At 38.4% G+C, this 13,045-nt stretch overlaps 1 protein-coding gene across 41 annotated transcripts in view; it reads right to left on the minus strand.

Annotated features, from left to right (window-relative positions):
• Positions 1-13,045, minus strand: part of MADD (MAP kinase activating death domain) — a 72,291-nt gene that overhangs the window by 20,470 nt on the left and 38,776 nt on the right. For 16 of the 41 annotated variants that reach the window (XM_064657920.1, XM_064657917.1, XM_064657918.1 and 13 more), the window contains 8 exons: positions 9,127-9,180; positions 6,056-6,153; positions 5,631-5,714; positions 2,964-3,122; positions 2,408-2,516; positions 1,809-1,871; positions 1,317-1,437; positions 61-166 (listed from right to left, as the gene is read on the minus strand). In XM_064657920.1, coding sequence (XP_064513990.1) covers positions 61-166; positions 1,317-1,437; positions 1,809-1,871; positions 2,408-2,516; positions 2,964-3,122; positions 5,631-5,714; positions 6,056-6,153; positions 9,127-9,180 — 794 coding nt within the window. The remainder of the gene's footprint in view (positions 1-60; positions 167-1,316; positions 1,438-1,808; positions 1,872-2,407; positions 2,517-2,963; positions 3,123-5,630; positions 5,715-6,055; positions 6,154-9,126; positions 9,181-13,045) is intronic. The other 25 variants (XM_064657922.1, XM_064657919.1, XM_064657912.1 and 22 more) reach the window with 6 other exon arrangements.

A 13,045-nucleotide genomic window follows, 5' to 3' on the forward strand; every position in this document is an offset into this window, starting at 1 on the left:
AACAAAATATATTGCCCAAATCTGAGCAGCAATCTACTAGAAAGAAAAAAAAAAAATCACCTTTATCATAAGCATATAGGCAATCATATTATGCAGCAGTGTAGCCAACAAACGGTCCTCATCATCCTCCAAACGCTTTCGATCATGTTCTCCCAGGGAAAGATACCTGCAAGAAGAACTAGATCTGAAGCAGATTCACTCTTCCTTCACTAAAGCACTGGCAGGAGACAGAGCACTATTTGTAAAGTGTATGGCAAATAAAATCTCTAAAAACACTAAGTCAAATGGTCATTTTCCAGTAAAACACCATGATCACTACTTAAACATTTCCCTTACTTATTAATAGTTGAAGCAAATAACAACTGGTCAGTAGGAAAGTTGTAACTGGTCCACTGAGCTTATCTATTTCCTCTTTTCTGCAGTCACAGCTCCATGACAATTACAACTGTCAGAGGAGGAACATATAACTCAGTAATATGACAAGAGCTACCTGTCTTTAGAGTTCAAAAAAACCTGCAGGGGAGAAAAAACTGATCAAGGAAGTGCACAGGCACTCTCTTTTTCCAGCAAGGTAGACAGTTTGTGGAAAAATAGTTTTCAAACTAGCACCCCACAAACTAGTTCTTATTTTGGCTACCAGATCTCATGTCACATGATAGCATGGGTGTAGGCAGTACAGCTACAGGTGGCAGACAGAACAGAGAATGATCAGATATTAACAGAGCTATGGAGTGGGGGAGAAGAGGAAAGTAGGTAGTGAAGATTGACATCTCAGAAGTAGTCTAGCCTTAAGCAACCACGCAGCTATTTTTAGAGAGGGGTTCCCCTGTGGGTTTTTTGTTTCCTTTAACTACAAACTGCAAAAACATCTATAAGTTACTTCGTATTTTGAGAAGGCTCAAACTTCTGTTTCTGAAAACATTTAATTCTTTCACTTTATATCAACACACTGATATCTTCCTTTATTCCACACTATAGTCATCGTGCCACAGAAATCTCTTGCTTTACTACTTATCTAGTCTATTCCATCAGTTCATACTGTGATTATGCTTAAATTATCCATTTCTCTGGAAACATTATCTCTTCACAAGAGTTAAAAAAAATGTATGTTGTTGTAACTAACAATAAACATTTCAGTATCAGGAGATACTGGCCAGCAGAAAGACAAAAGGCTCACTTTGGAACAGTCAGGTATAGTAACAGGGTTTACAAAGTGACAATAACATGTTAAGTAGAATTGAAATAATTTATTTTTTTTTACTATTTCAGCCCCAGATGAAACAATGAGGAGGAAAAAGGTCTACTAAAGAACTTACCTGTCAATCATCTCCTGAGGTCCCTGGTCCATCCCCATTCCTTCTCTCTCTAACATTACAGCATCCAAAAAAGCATCTTCCCAGAACTGCATCTGGTCCCATAAAGTTGAACGCTCTTTGCCTATGCAACGTATACAAAAATTGAGCATTTATTCCATTTACTCCAGTCAAATACTTTACCATTAATTCCTATTCATTCCCACTCCTTGAAAATACCATAAGACAACACACAATGAAAATAAAAAAGAGGTTACTTATAAACCACAAGCAATACCACGGCTGAAGAAAAGTGTAAAAGAAAATACAACACATATCTCTCATTCTCATTAATGGTATAATATTTTTAAACCCTTACACAAAAATACCTCTCATCTCTAGTCTTTAAGGAGTATATCTTCTTCCATAAACTGTTAACACTGCCCGAAAGAAACAGAAATATCTCATACAAACACAGATCACAGCAAACACACAGAGAAGTGGAAAGATTATTACTCATAGAGAAGGTTTCCATTGCAGCATCCTCTAACTGGTCCCAGACAGATCCTTTATCCCTACCTGCACCATTCCAAGCAGGTAGAAACGATAAATGGAAAGGATGAAAAACACAGGAAGAGAGAGCTCTTGATTAACAGCAAGTCCAGATGAAATACATTCAAAAAAAGCCAATATACTTTTAATTCAAAGATACACTTGAAGGCCATTAATATTCTGAGTTTAGTAGCCCTCTGTTCAATGACTTAAGCTGAACGATCTTTTTTCAAGATCAGTGATATACTTTAGCTTCCCATGCATAGTTAAATTCCTTCTCCCCTTCTTCACATTTTAAAGAATTCATATCCAAGAACCCCAAGAGACTTGGACAAACTACATTTTATGCAAACTCCACCACTCACACCCATCTCCTCTTACTATTACTCAATTTCCCCAGCAAATCTCTGGCTTTACTCTGAACGGCCTGATGCACCCAGCATGGACAACAGTAATAAGTTAAAAACACTGTTAGGGAATGTAAAAATTCCAGTCTGTCCCAGACATAACTTCATCCAAACTTCACGCTAAAAGATTCCCTCCCCGTAAAAAAAGTAGCTTACCCAAAAGTCCTTCATATAGATAGACACGTTGGTTCCCTTCCTCTGGACCTCTCCCTGGAGTACTGCCTTTGCTATCCTTCACACTCTGCTTCAGGTTGTGAGACTTCGCCTGAAAATAATACAAGAGGTGTCAGACAATTTAACTCTGCAATCTGCAGGGCTCCTTCTTGCAGTCTACTTCAGCTGCTCCTAAGAAACAGGAATTTTTCCTCTTAAGCAAGGATGAACAATGCTCATCAACGCTGTATTGCCTCTGAAGGGCAATACTGAATGAGAGAAATACTGAATGATGGGGAATTAAATATTGCTAGAAACTGTAAGGTGGTACAAGATGTGAATATTACTTTCAAAGAACCATTCATTGCACAGGAAATGAAGATTGATACGTGGATCCACATAAAAATATATCTTTGACATGTTAATATTTTAAGTCATTGCTGATTAACCCTTAGAACAGAACCAGAGATCCTCTTCCACACAGGCATATTGAAATGATTATTGTGCAAGATTGAGTAAAAAAAAAAAATAAGGAAAGGGAAGTCTGCAATGCCCTTACAAAGATAGAGCTAGTAGCAGAGTTTGTCTCAATTTCGCTGTCTGACACAGTGCCTCTGGATCCTGCCAAATTGCCACCATTTTCCACACTCGGGCCATCACCAGCATTGCTACTCAAGTCACTGTCTGCTCCTAATGTCTCTCCAGAACTGTTACTAACCTGTGGAGAAAAATAAAGCGATTACCTTCAATAGTCAAAGACACTGTGGATAGAAAAATTGTAAAACATTTCTTCTTAATGCACAAAAGAAGCAGTACGACTGAGGGCCACATTTGCCTTTTCTTCTTCAGTAGCATTATCTTTTCATCAAATACTACTCTGCAGGAAGAGATTAAGAGAGACTCAAAAAGCCCTTCAGAAAAATCACAGAACTGCTTAGGCTGGAATGGATCTGGTAAGATCATCTATACATGAGTCCCCCAGTCAAGCAGGGTCAGTGAGAGTATGCTGCTGAGGACAGTGTCCAGTTAGGTTTTTCTGATCTCCACAAATAGAAAACCCATAACCTGTCTGGGCAAACTGCTCCAGTGTTTGACCACCCTTATTATAAAAAAGTGTTTTCTTGTATTCAGATGGAATTTACTGTGCTTTAATTTTTGTGTTGATTGCCTCTCATCCTGCCCTCAGAGAGTGCTACTGAGAAGAGTCTGGATACCTTGCCTCTGTTCGCTCCCATTAGGTATTTATACCCATTGATTACAATCCCCCTGAGTCTTCTCTTCTCCAGACTGAAGAGTCACAGCTCTCTCAGCCTCTCCTCTTACGGAAGATTCTCCAATCCCTTAATCGTCTTTGTATCCCTGAGTTGGACTCACTCCAGTAAGTCCTTATCCTTCTTGTACTGGCAGGTCCAGAACTGGACACATGCAGCCTCACCAGTGCTGAGTAAAGTGGAAGGATCACCTCCCTCAACCTGCAGACAACCTGCTCCTCCTAATACAGCCCAGAACACCACAGGCCTTTTCTGCCATGAGGGTGCATTACTGGCTCACAGTCGGCTTGCTGTCTATCAGTCCATCCTGAGGCCCTTCACGACAAAGTTGCTTTCCAGCTGATTGGCCTCCAATGTGTACTGGTGCCTGGGGTTATTCCTCTCCATACGCAGGACTTGGTATTGTCCTCTTGTTGAACCACATAGATTCCTCTCTATCCACTTCTCCAGCCTGTTGAGGCCCTCTGAATAGTGGCACAACTATCTGATGTGTCAGTCATTCCTCCTAGTTTTATATCATCTGCAAACCTGCTCTGTACCGTCATCCAGGTCATCAGTGAAGATGCTGAACAGTGTTGACCCCAGTACTGATCCCAGGGGTGCACCACTAGAGACTTGTCTCCAGATGGACTTTGTGCTACTTATTTCAACCCTCTGGGCCCCATCGTTCAGCCAGCTTTCGGTTCACCTCACAATCTACTTACCTAACCCATACTTCATCAGTTTGTCTATGTTACAGGGGACAGTGTCAAAAGCTTTATTGGAGTTGAGGTAAATCTTTCTCATTACACTCTTCCTCTGGTTTCTGAGGCCAGTTTTACTGGTAAAAACCTGAGGCACAGAATGCCCCAAAATGCCTCAGTCTTTTCCACCTGCCATCAGATTCAGCAGGTGGCTTATACTTTCCCTAGTCCTTTCTCTTATTATTTATGTACTTGTTTCTGTTTCCATTCACATTCTTTGCTAAATTCAACTCCAGGTCCATATTGGCTTTTCTAACCCTTTCCCTGCAAGGTGAGACAGAAAACGCATACTCCTCCTGCGTTACCCGCCCCTGCTTCAACCTACTGTATAATTCCTTTCTATGTCTGAATTCAGTAGGAGCATTTTGCTCATCCATGCAGGCCTCTTGCTGCCTTTGCTTGGTTTCCTACTTGTTGGGATGGACCTTTCTTGAAGGAGGACATACCTGAATATCAACCAGCTCTCTAGACCCCTCTTCTATCTGGGGCAGTATCCCAGAGAATACAATTTTTTCCTCCATTCAAGAAAGACAATCAGAGTATTATTCTTGTTACAGGCTAAGAAAAGATCATGGAAAGCCAGGTAGGCAGCAGTACAGAAAAAAACCAAACAACAACAACAAATAGGGAAAGTTCTTTAGGTTTTTATCCCTGGAACATGTAATATCATATAATCTGGTAGGGAGAAGGTTCTTTTTTTATTTTACTAAATGCATTCCTGCTACCTTTTCCCTCTAGGCCCTATAGATCATTGGAAAGCAAACAGATATATACTGATGTAATTCAAGAGCTTTCAGGCAATATATGAGAAAATTTATTCTTATTTTTAATGCACCAAACTATCTGCCTTTTTTGCTCTCAGTTTACCTTTTTAAACATCTATTTTTTATAGATGGTTTATACAAAACTGAGACATATTTATAGAATTGTTGTAATCCATCAGTTCTATAAATACACAATATGCAGAAATACGTAAGAGCAATGAGTATCATATATGAAGGATGCAATCTGCTAATAAAGACAGCACTATGTATGTTGTCAGACACACATGCTTGCCACCCACTCAGAGGCTCTGGAGAGAGAACTCACAGACACACATTATGCATGTGTGACAGAATGCTGCCACACCACACAAAATGTAGGCACGAAATGCCCTTCACCACGTTAACAAGCAGTCAATCACGCTAAGATTTCACTTTGGGCATATCCTACCACAGTGCTGACTTCAGAATCCTGGCTTGTACTTCGGACCATAACTGTTGGTCCTCCACTGGGAATAGAGTCAAAATCACTCTTCTGCAATCAAAACATATAAAGGACAAGAAGAAGAGTCACATTAGTCCTTACCATAATGAGAGAAGATCAGTTCCCACTCCTCTGGGGTCTGGAATCACATGCCTTATGCTTTCTTAATTTATTTAGTCAACCAAGTAGAAACTACTGCCTGCATGTCAAAAAGATCATAGTGTCCTGTAATTGAGTTCAAAAGATCAATCCCCTACAGAAAGAGGGGAAGAAATTTTACCAAATGTGCCTCTCAAGAATTCCCAAACCTGTAAGTCTTCCCATAATGAAGTAATGAATAGAAGAATCCTCTCTTTTACCACATAAATAAAGCAAGCATAGGAGTCACTGACCTGAGAACCTGAGGCCAAACTGAGGCCACTGTCTGCACTGATTTGGGATTTCTTCTCATCTGTTTCTCCCAAATCGAATTGTTTCACACCTTCTGTTCCTGAACAAAGGAAAAAGTAAATCATTACTGTACCAAGAAAAAACAGTATGGTAGAAAGCGGATGACAGACTGGAAGCAGGAATAGTACCATGAAAACAGATTTGCTTTGATTTTTATTATTCTTATTCCTTGGTCTTGAAAACAACAAGGCCAGCAGGATACATCTGCTAGTCTTTGAACATTAGTTTGAATTTCAAATACTCCGGAGGCATAGTCCAGGTGTGACTATAACTAAACAGTACCTTTTTTAGCCATTCAAGACAGAAAAGAGAACAGTCAAAGGTCAAGTAGCTTCCAGTTACAATAACATGCAGAGGAGTTGCCATTCAACTCTAGGAAGCCACTTCCTTTATTCTTGGTAATAACAAAAGATACCTATTTACTTAAAGTCAGAATCCTTTTTTGAACAGCTAAATTGCTCAAAGGCCTGGACTGAGTGTTTTTTGGTTGCCCACTGCAACTATCTAGGCAAAAATCAGGGAACACATGACAAGAACATGTTACCCCAGTAAGATTTTCAAGGAATAAGCTTGTTTGATGCTGTACTTCACGATATTCTCCAATTTATTAACAAATGGCTCTCCAGAGTTGGCAATCACACAGGTCAAAAGTGAGAGAGGGAATCACCAAGCTTTTAAGTCATGCATTCATTAACACAACAATCCAAAAACAAAGAAGGGAAAAAAAGGATAAAAAAATTTTATGTTCAATTTCCCATGCACTTCTAGAATTGTATCATCTATTGTCCTCTGATGGGATGGCAGAAGGAAAAGAGAATGATGGAGAGATAGAGCCTGAAAAGAAATTTGGATAAGCATTGAACAAAACTAGTAACAATGCAAGAAAAAAAGGTGTTATAGACTGTACACAGAATGTCAATACTCTCAGAAACGGAAAGAGACTGAATGCAACACTTCTGCCATATCCATATCTGCCAACTATTCAGTAACAGGAAGACATGATCAGCTGCTGGAATATTTGTATTATATACCCATGACTATATCCAGTATCTCTAAGCAAACAATGCCACTATCTCTATAACAGCTGATCACAACAACCTGGGAATTATGAACATTTGTAATATATGTAACATTAGAGAGGGTAAGACAGTGAAAAGGAAAGAAAAAGGGAAGGGAGGAGAGAGAGAGAAGGATAATATACAAAGATTTGTGGGAGTGAGTTTGAGATGGTATGTAAACTCATGGATAGCCAAGCCATAAGCGGGCTGTGCAGACCATACTAGCTTACTACTCAACCACCAATTCTTCCTGTGAAGTGTTTACAGAAAGTATTCTTCATGTGTTATAGTATTCTGCCTCTAAATCCATATGCCTTAGTTACTGTAAATCAAATAATCAAAGATTCTAGGAAAGAAAAAGCATAAACAAAATTTACCAAAAAAACAACTAAAAGTATCTTTTCTAAGAATTTGGCATCTTTTTCCCCACTGCAATATGCATTGCTCACTTCTAGATGTCTATTTCCAGTCATTCAAGTGACTAGCATTTCTAGTTCTGAATAACAATACAGCAAAAAGTTTTATATCTCATTACTACAGTGAGAACACTAAATTTCAGCTGTGTGTTTTAAGCAATTTCAGAGTTTCCTGTCCCAACACATACTTCAGACATATTTCTGGCAATTTGACTTTTAAAATTCAGATATTTGACAGCTGTAACTGAGTTTAAAATCACATTGTTGTCATCTCAATGTAGAGGCACTTACAAACCTCCTCTTCCCTTCTTTACGGAGTTATATGTGTAATACACATAAAACACTAAATGCTGAATTTATCCCTCCCAATGTAGGCACCTACCTGAAAGGCTCATTTTAGGAGAGTAGGTGTGTGCATGTGCTATGTGTCTGTCTCACACACACTCCTACCTCAGCAGAAAGCAACTCACAACTTCAATATAGCAAGCTGTACTGCAGAGGTGCCCCACTTGCTCCATTCTCTCTGAACTAACTCCTGATGCTAATTTGTACTTAACAGAAGTATTTAACCAAGGAGCCTAAAACTAATCAAAGCAAATCCAGGCCTAGTCAGAATGTCAGGAATTTTCACTCATTCATCTTATCTATTAATCCTCCCCAGACCTTCAGTCTGTAAACTGGGCATCAGCTCTGCAAAGTACAAACTACGCTTATGGTTAGGAAACATCTACCCCAAAAAGGGTGCTATAAATTAGCTATTGTCCTTATGTCATAGTCCCTATTTACAACAGTAACAACCAAAACAGCAAAACCCTGTACTACCCCTGCAGATAGTACACATTCAATATCTTATCCATTATCATATTTCAATAGATGTTCAGATTTGTGTAGATTTAGACTATTGTTTAGACTCTGTAAACAGCCTCAAATTCTTTCACTCCTTCTTTAACATGGATACAAAAATAAAACCAGGCTGATTCCTTGTTATGAGGCTATTTTCTAGCAGCCATCACTAAATGCAATTCTTCACATACACCTTCTCTCTCCCCCTCAGAAGTATTTCTTGTTGCAGACTGTTTATGTTTGATTCCAGGTAACAAAATTTGCCATCCCATGGCTTGAACAGAGAATTCTTCATTCCAGTAATATTCAATCAATCAATATATCCGTGCCAATAACTTGTTAAACAAAACTGGTCTTTAAAGTTTTAAGAAAGGAGATGAACTATCTTAAAATTCTTCCATATTTATCTGATATGGTGAGGATGCAGAATATCTGCTTCCCCATCTTTGAAGAAGGCAACATTCAGAGGAGGAAAAAAAAGAAAGGAAAAAAAAAAGAAGAGACATTTGTGCACAATTTCCCTAGGCCAAACTGATCTGTTTGGTCTCTCTAATGCACACTTTCTTTAAATAGACCTTTGTTCCTGTGGGTATAAAACCTGTGTGCCATAGATGCAAGCTCACCCTGCACCTGGTGAGTTGGCAGTTATGGGGAGGCTGGAGGAGTCAGTTTCTACATTTTTTTTAATTTCCTTACTCGTTTTTTCCAAAGATTTTTGCTTTTTCACTTCCTGGTGCTTGTTCCACAATTCTACCCAAGATGCATTGAAAGCAGGAGAGAAAGAGAAAGAGTCAGCGGCTGGTCAGACAGGTGAAAGTGGGGAAAAAAATCTGAAACCAAAAACCCACCCCTTCATCTCAAAAAAAAAGGGAAAAAAAAAGAAAAAAAAAGAATTTAAAAAAAGGCAGAATTTCATGAATGGTTAATAAATACCATTTTAAAATAAATCAATGTTAGCTACTGAGCACTGCATCATCTCTTAATAACAGCTGTGGTGCATCCCACCCTCCCCTCCTCAGGCCACACTATGACAACAGTGAATCAACTAAGGAAAAACAGCTCTTATGAACACATATAATGCAATTAATCACCTTTCCTGAGAAAGGTATTTAAGACTCTCAGATCTTTACTCCTCTAAAGTGTAGGCATCACAGAAGCTCTAATTAACAGAAATATTTTAATGTCTCTCGTTTATATCACTGAAAGGAAAAGACATAAAAACAGCAGCAGCAATTCCAAAAAAAATAAAACCGTAGGTTAACACAACATTTAAGCAATATTATATCTTAACAGATTATCACAAAGTTTACAAGTTATTTTTGACCTCACAACATTCTCAATAAATGCTTGGCTCTGCCTATCAACCTGTCCTATATGCAAAGAGCTGAACTTCTTTGCATCCACTTGTTCCTATCAGGGTATAAAGAATGGAAAATGGAAAAGAAGAAAAATGAGCAAGATATCAGTCACGCTTAATACCAATTTCCAAAACTCAGATTAGGTCACAGCACTCCAATCAAGTCGAGGAATTCCCTAAGAGGATATACAAGGCACAGAACAGGAAAAAAGTCTGAACTCTCCTTACAGTTGAAACTTAGCCCTGGGACAACAGTGATAAGGCACTTGCACTTTTCTGTCACTCACATTCCTCACATTTCTCAACTCTCTGAAATGCAGTCACCTTTTCTGCTCAGAAACATTGATCATTCCAGGTGCTGGCCTATTGGCCAAAGGAAACATTACAAGCTGACATGCTGAACTGACTCTGAATGTTAGGCGCTAGCATAGTGAAAGCTGAGAAGACCACAGTGGAAGATCCTCTCAGAAAAGTTGCAAAGGGAAGGAAAAAGAAGTACAGTGTTCTACTTTTTTTCAAGAAGACTTCCTGAGCAATTGAAAGATCACTTGAAGTGTGTCAGAAACCCACCCCACTCTGCAAATGGCAGAAATAAGGGCACAACAGGCTCTGAAAAACAAAATGTCCACTGAAAAAATTAAAACAGATAGTGTTGCAACTGTGGAGGAAGGCTCCAAAATAGTATCATTAAACACATTAGGAACAAGGCAAGGAACAAGGCAAATGCAACCAGGTAGAAAAAGTTAGAAAGACAGTTTCTAGCCAACTGATTTCTAGATCTTCATGATTGATGGATCTTCCTTCAACTTTCATAGACAGACAGATGGATAGGATAAAATTGCTTAGAGATCCAAACAGCATCCTATAGGCTTATCTAGCTGAGCACACACTGACACAGATAACAATCTCTAAGATAGACTAAATTTGTTTGTTAAAGGGCTTTGAAAACATCTGGCCTCTTAGTGGCTTAGTCTATATGGCTTTACTTTAAAAACCACTAGCCTGAAAGCTACAATACCTGTCATTAGATTACTTTTATCTGACTTGTCTGTTAATTCAGGGTATCATATATACTAGCATATTAAAAACAGACTAGATTTAACTCTCAACTAATACGTCAAAGAAGAAAAGGAAAACTCCAAGTAAATTCAAGGGGTATAAAATACTATGCCTATGACTTTGTTACATGAGCTTGAACTAAACAGGACATCAGGTCCAGAAAGGATCTGATGCAGACAAAGTAGGTAGCACAATCTTTTCTTTTTAAAAAAACAGCCAAAATAAAGTGATCTGACAGGATTAAACAATTATTTTAAAAGTAGTAATGGAAACTTCAGTAAGTACTGACATTTTCATTATCAATTACAGGAAGTATTCAATAAACCAAACCAACCACTAATGTAAAATGGGAAACTACTAACTATCAACTTTAAAGCCACCAGTGTCCTAATAAAAAGACCAACACTAGAGGTGATGACCATGAACCTTGGAAGACAAGAACCCCAGAAGTAAGCATTTGATGATCTTTTAGGAAACAAAGTATCAGAGGCATCATCTTCAAAATGAACTTTCTAGCTAGGAATTAGGTATTAAAGCACAGCAAAGATCAAGCCCAAGCTGGTAAAAATCCCCCCCACTTCACCTCAGAAATAAGAATTTTGAATGCTCTGTTACAAGAGAACATCAGAAGCACACAAAAACCCATAAACTTCCTGAAAAGTGAACAAGAAAAGGGGATCAAGGAAGAATATATGCACCCTGACCCCTAGAAAACTCTGAACCTCCTGGCCATTGTTCCTGTAGTACAAAAATTCATACAGATTCAGCTACCCCACCTTTAGATCTCAGAGATTTAGTTTAATCACCACACTAACATACGCTTCTCATATGGCTACTGCAAACAGTGTTGTACATTACTTTAACTCTATCATTCTGAAGACTTCTCATTCTAGTATTTCCTCTTGTATCTAGGTCAAAAGGTTAGCAGCCTAATTTATATTTCATCTATACAATACCAACAGATTCATCAAAAGTTTTATTTACATATCAGCAACCTGAGGCTGTAAGTACCTTCCAAACTTCACAGAATCAAGTAACTGCTGAAGTTCAAAGGGTCCTCTGGAGACCATCTAGTCAAACCTGCCTGCTCAAAGTAGGGTTGACTAAAGCTGGTTGCCACAGGACCATGTCCAGTCAAGTATTAACTATCTCCAAAGATGGATAATCCACAACCTTTCCATGCAACCTATTCCAGTGTTGGAGCATCTTCACACAAGAACATTTTTTCTCATGTTTAAATTGAACTACTTACAAATACTTTGTTATTTCAGCAACATGTAAATGTTTACCAGGTACTTCATCCCTAAATAAACTAATTTGAATGAGAATATCTGCATTTCACTGCAGAAGGAATTTCAGCCTAGCCATGACTAACTCAAATCCTGTATATCCAAAGTTATCTTATTCTGAAGCCTTCATGACAGAACATAAAGGAAGTATAACAGCCAAGCAACTTTAAATTATCTTCCTGCAACACAAGAGAAATTCTCTTTACTTCTAGATCACACGAGTCAGATGAACATGGACACTACATTATTTTTATAGCAATATCCTAAAGACTAACTTGCATATCAGTTCTGGTGAAAGACAAAACCAGTCAGAAAAAAAGGCTTCAGAAAAAACATTAAAGTCTTTAGAACTTTGATCAGTTTTGGTAAAACCACATCCTTCTTGTAACTTGGCTCCATAGAAGAAAAGTGGAAATCTTCAGAGCATCAGAACCACCAATAAAATTGCACCTTTGCCTGCCCTTGAAGACCATGAATTGTTTAAGGCTAATATTCTGGCAACAGTAGTTAACATGACATATTAAGTAGCTCTTTTTAAAAGGACTCCTTACGATGCTTCACGAACACAGACTGTCTGATCTTTATGATTTCCATTTCTATGAGGCTTTAATTTCATCTAAGGGAAATATGCAGTCTTAGCAATCCAATCAAAAGTTCTCTTTTCATTCTTTAAAAGAACACTGGCCTAGTGCCTGATTTATTCTTAGTTGTGTCAGAGGCAACTTTCCCTTTTTTCCTCTACAGAAAAGTAATGAAGTATCCAGCGCAAACCAAACAACTAACTGAAATATCGGAAATCTGAATCTGAATCTCTTTCAGCTTTATGATAGATTTTCAAAGAGAGAGCAAGACTAGTTTCTGAGCAACTGCCTCCATAGATTACCTCTTTAAACAAGAAAGCAAATCAAGT

Source organism: Pseudopipra pipra, chromosome 6 (genome assembly GCF_036250125.1).
Source record: "Pseudopipra pipra isolate bDixPip1 chromosome 6, bDixPip1.hap1, whole genome shotgun sequence".
In the NCBI taxonomy this organism is placed as follows: domain Eukaryota; kingdom Metazoa; phylum Chordata; class Aves; order Passeriformes; family Pipridae; genus Pseudopipra; species Pseudopipra pipra.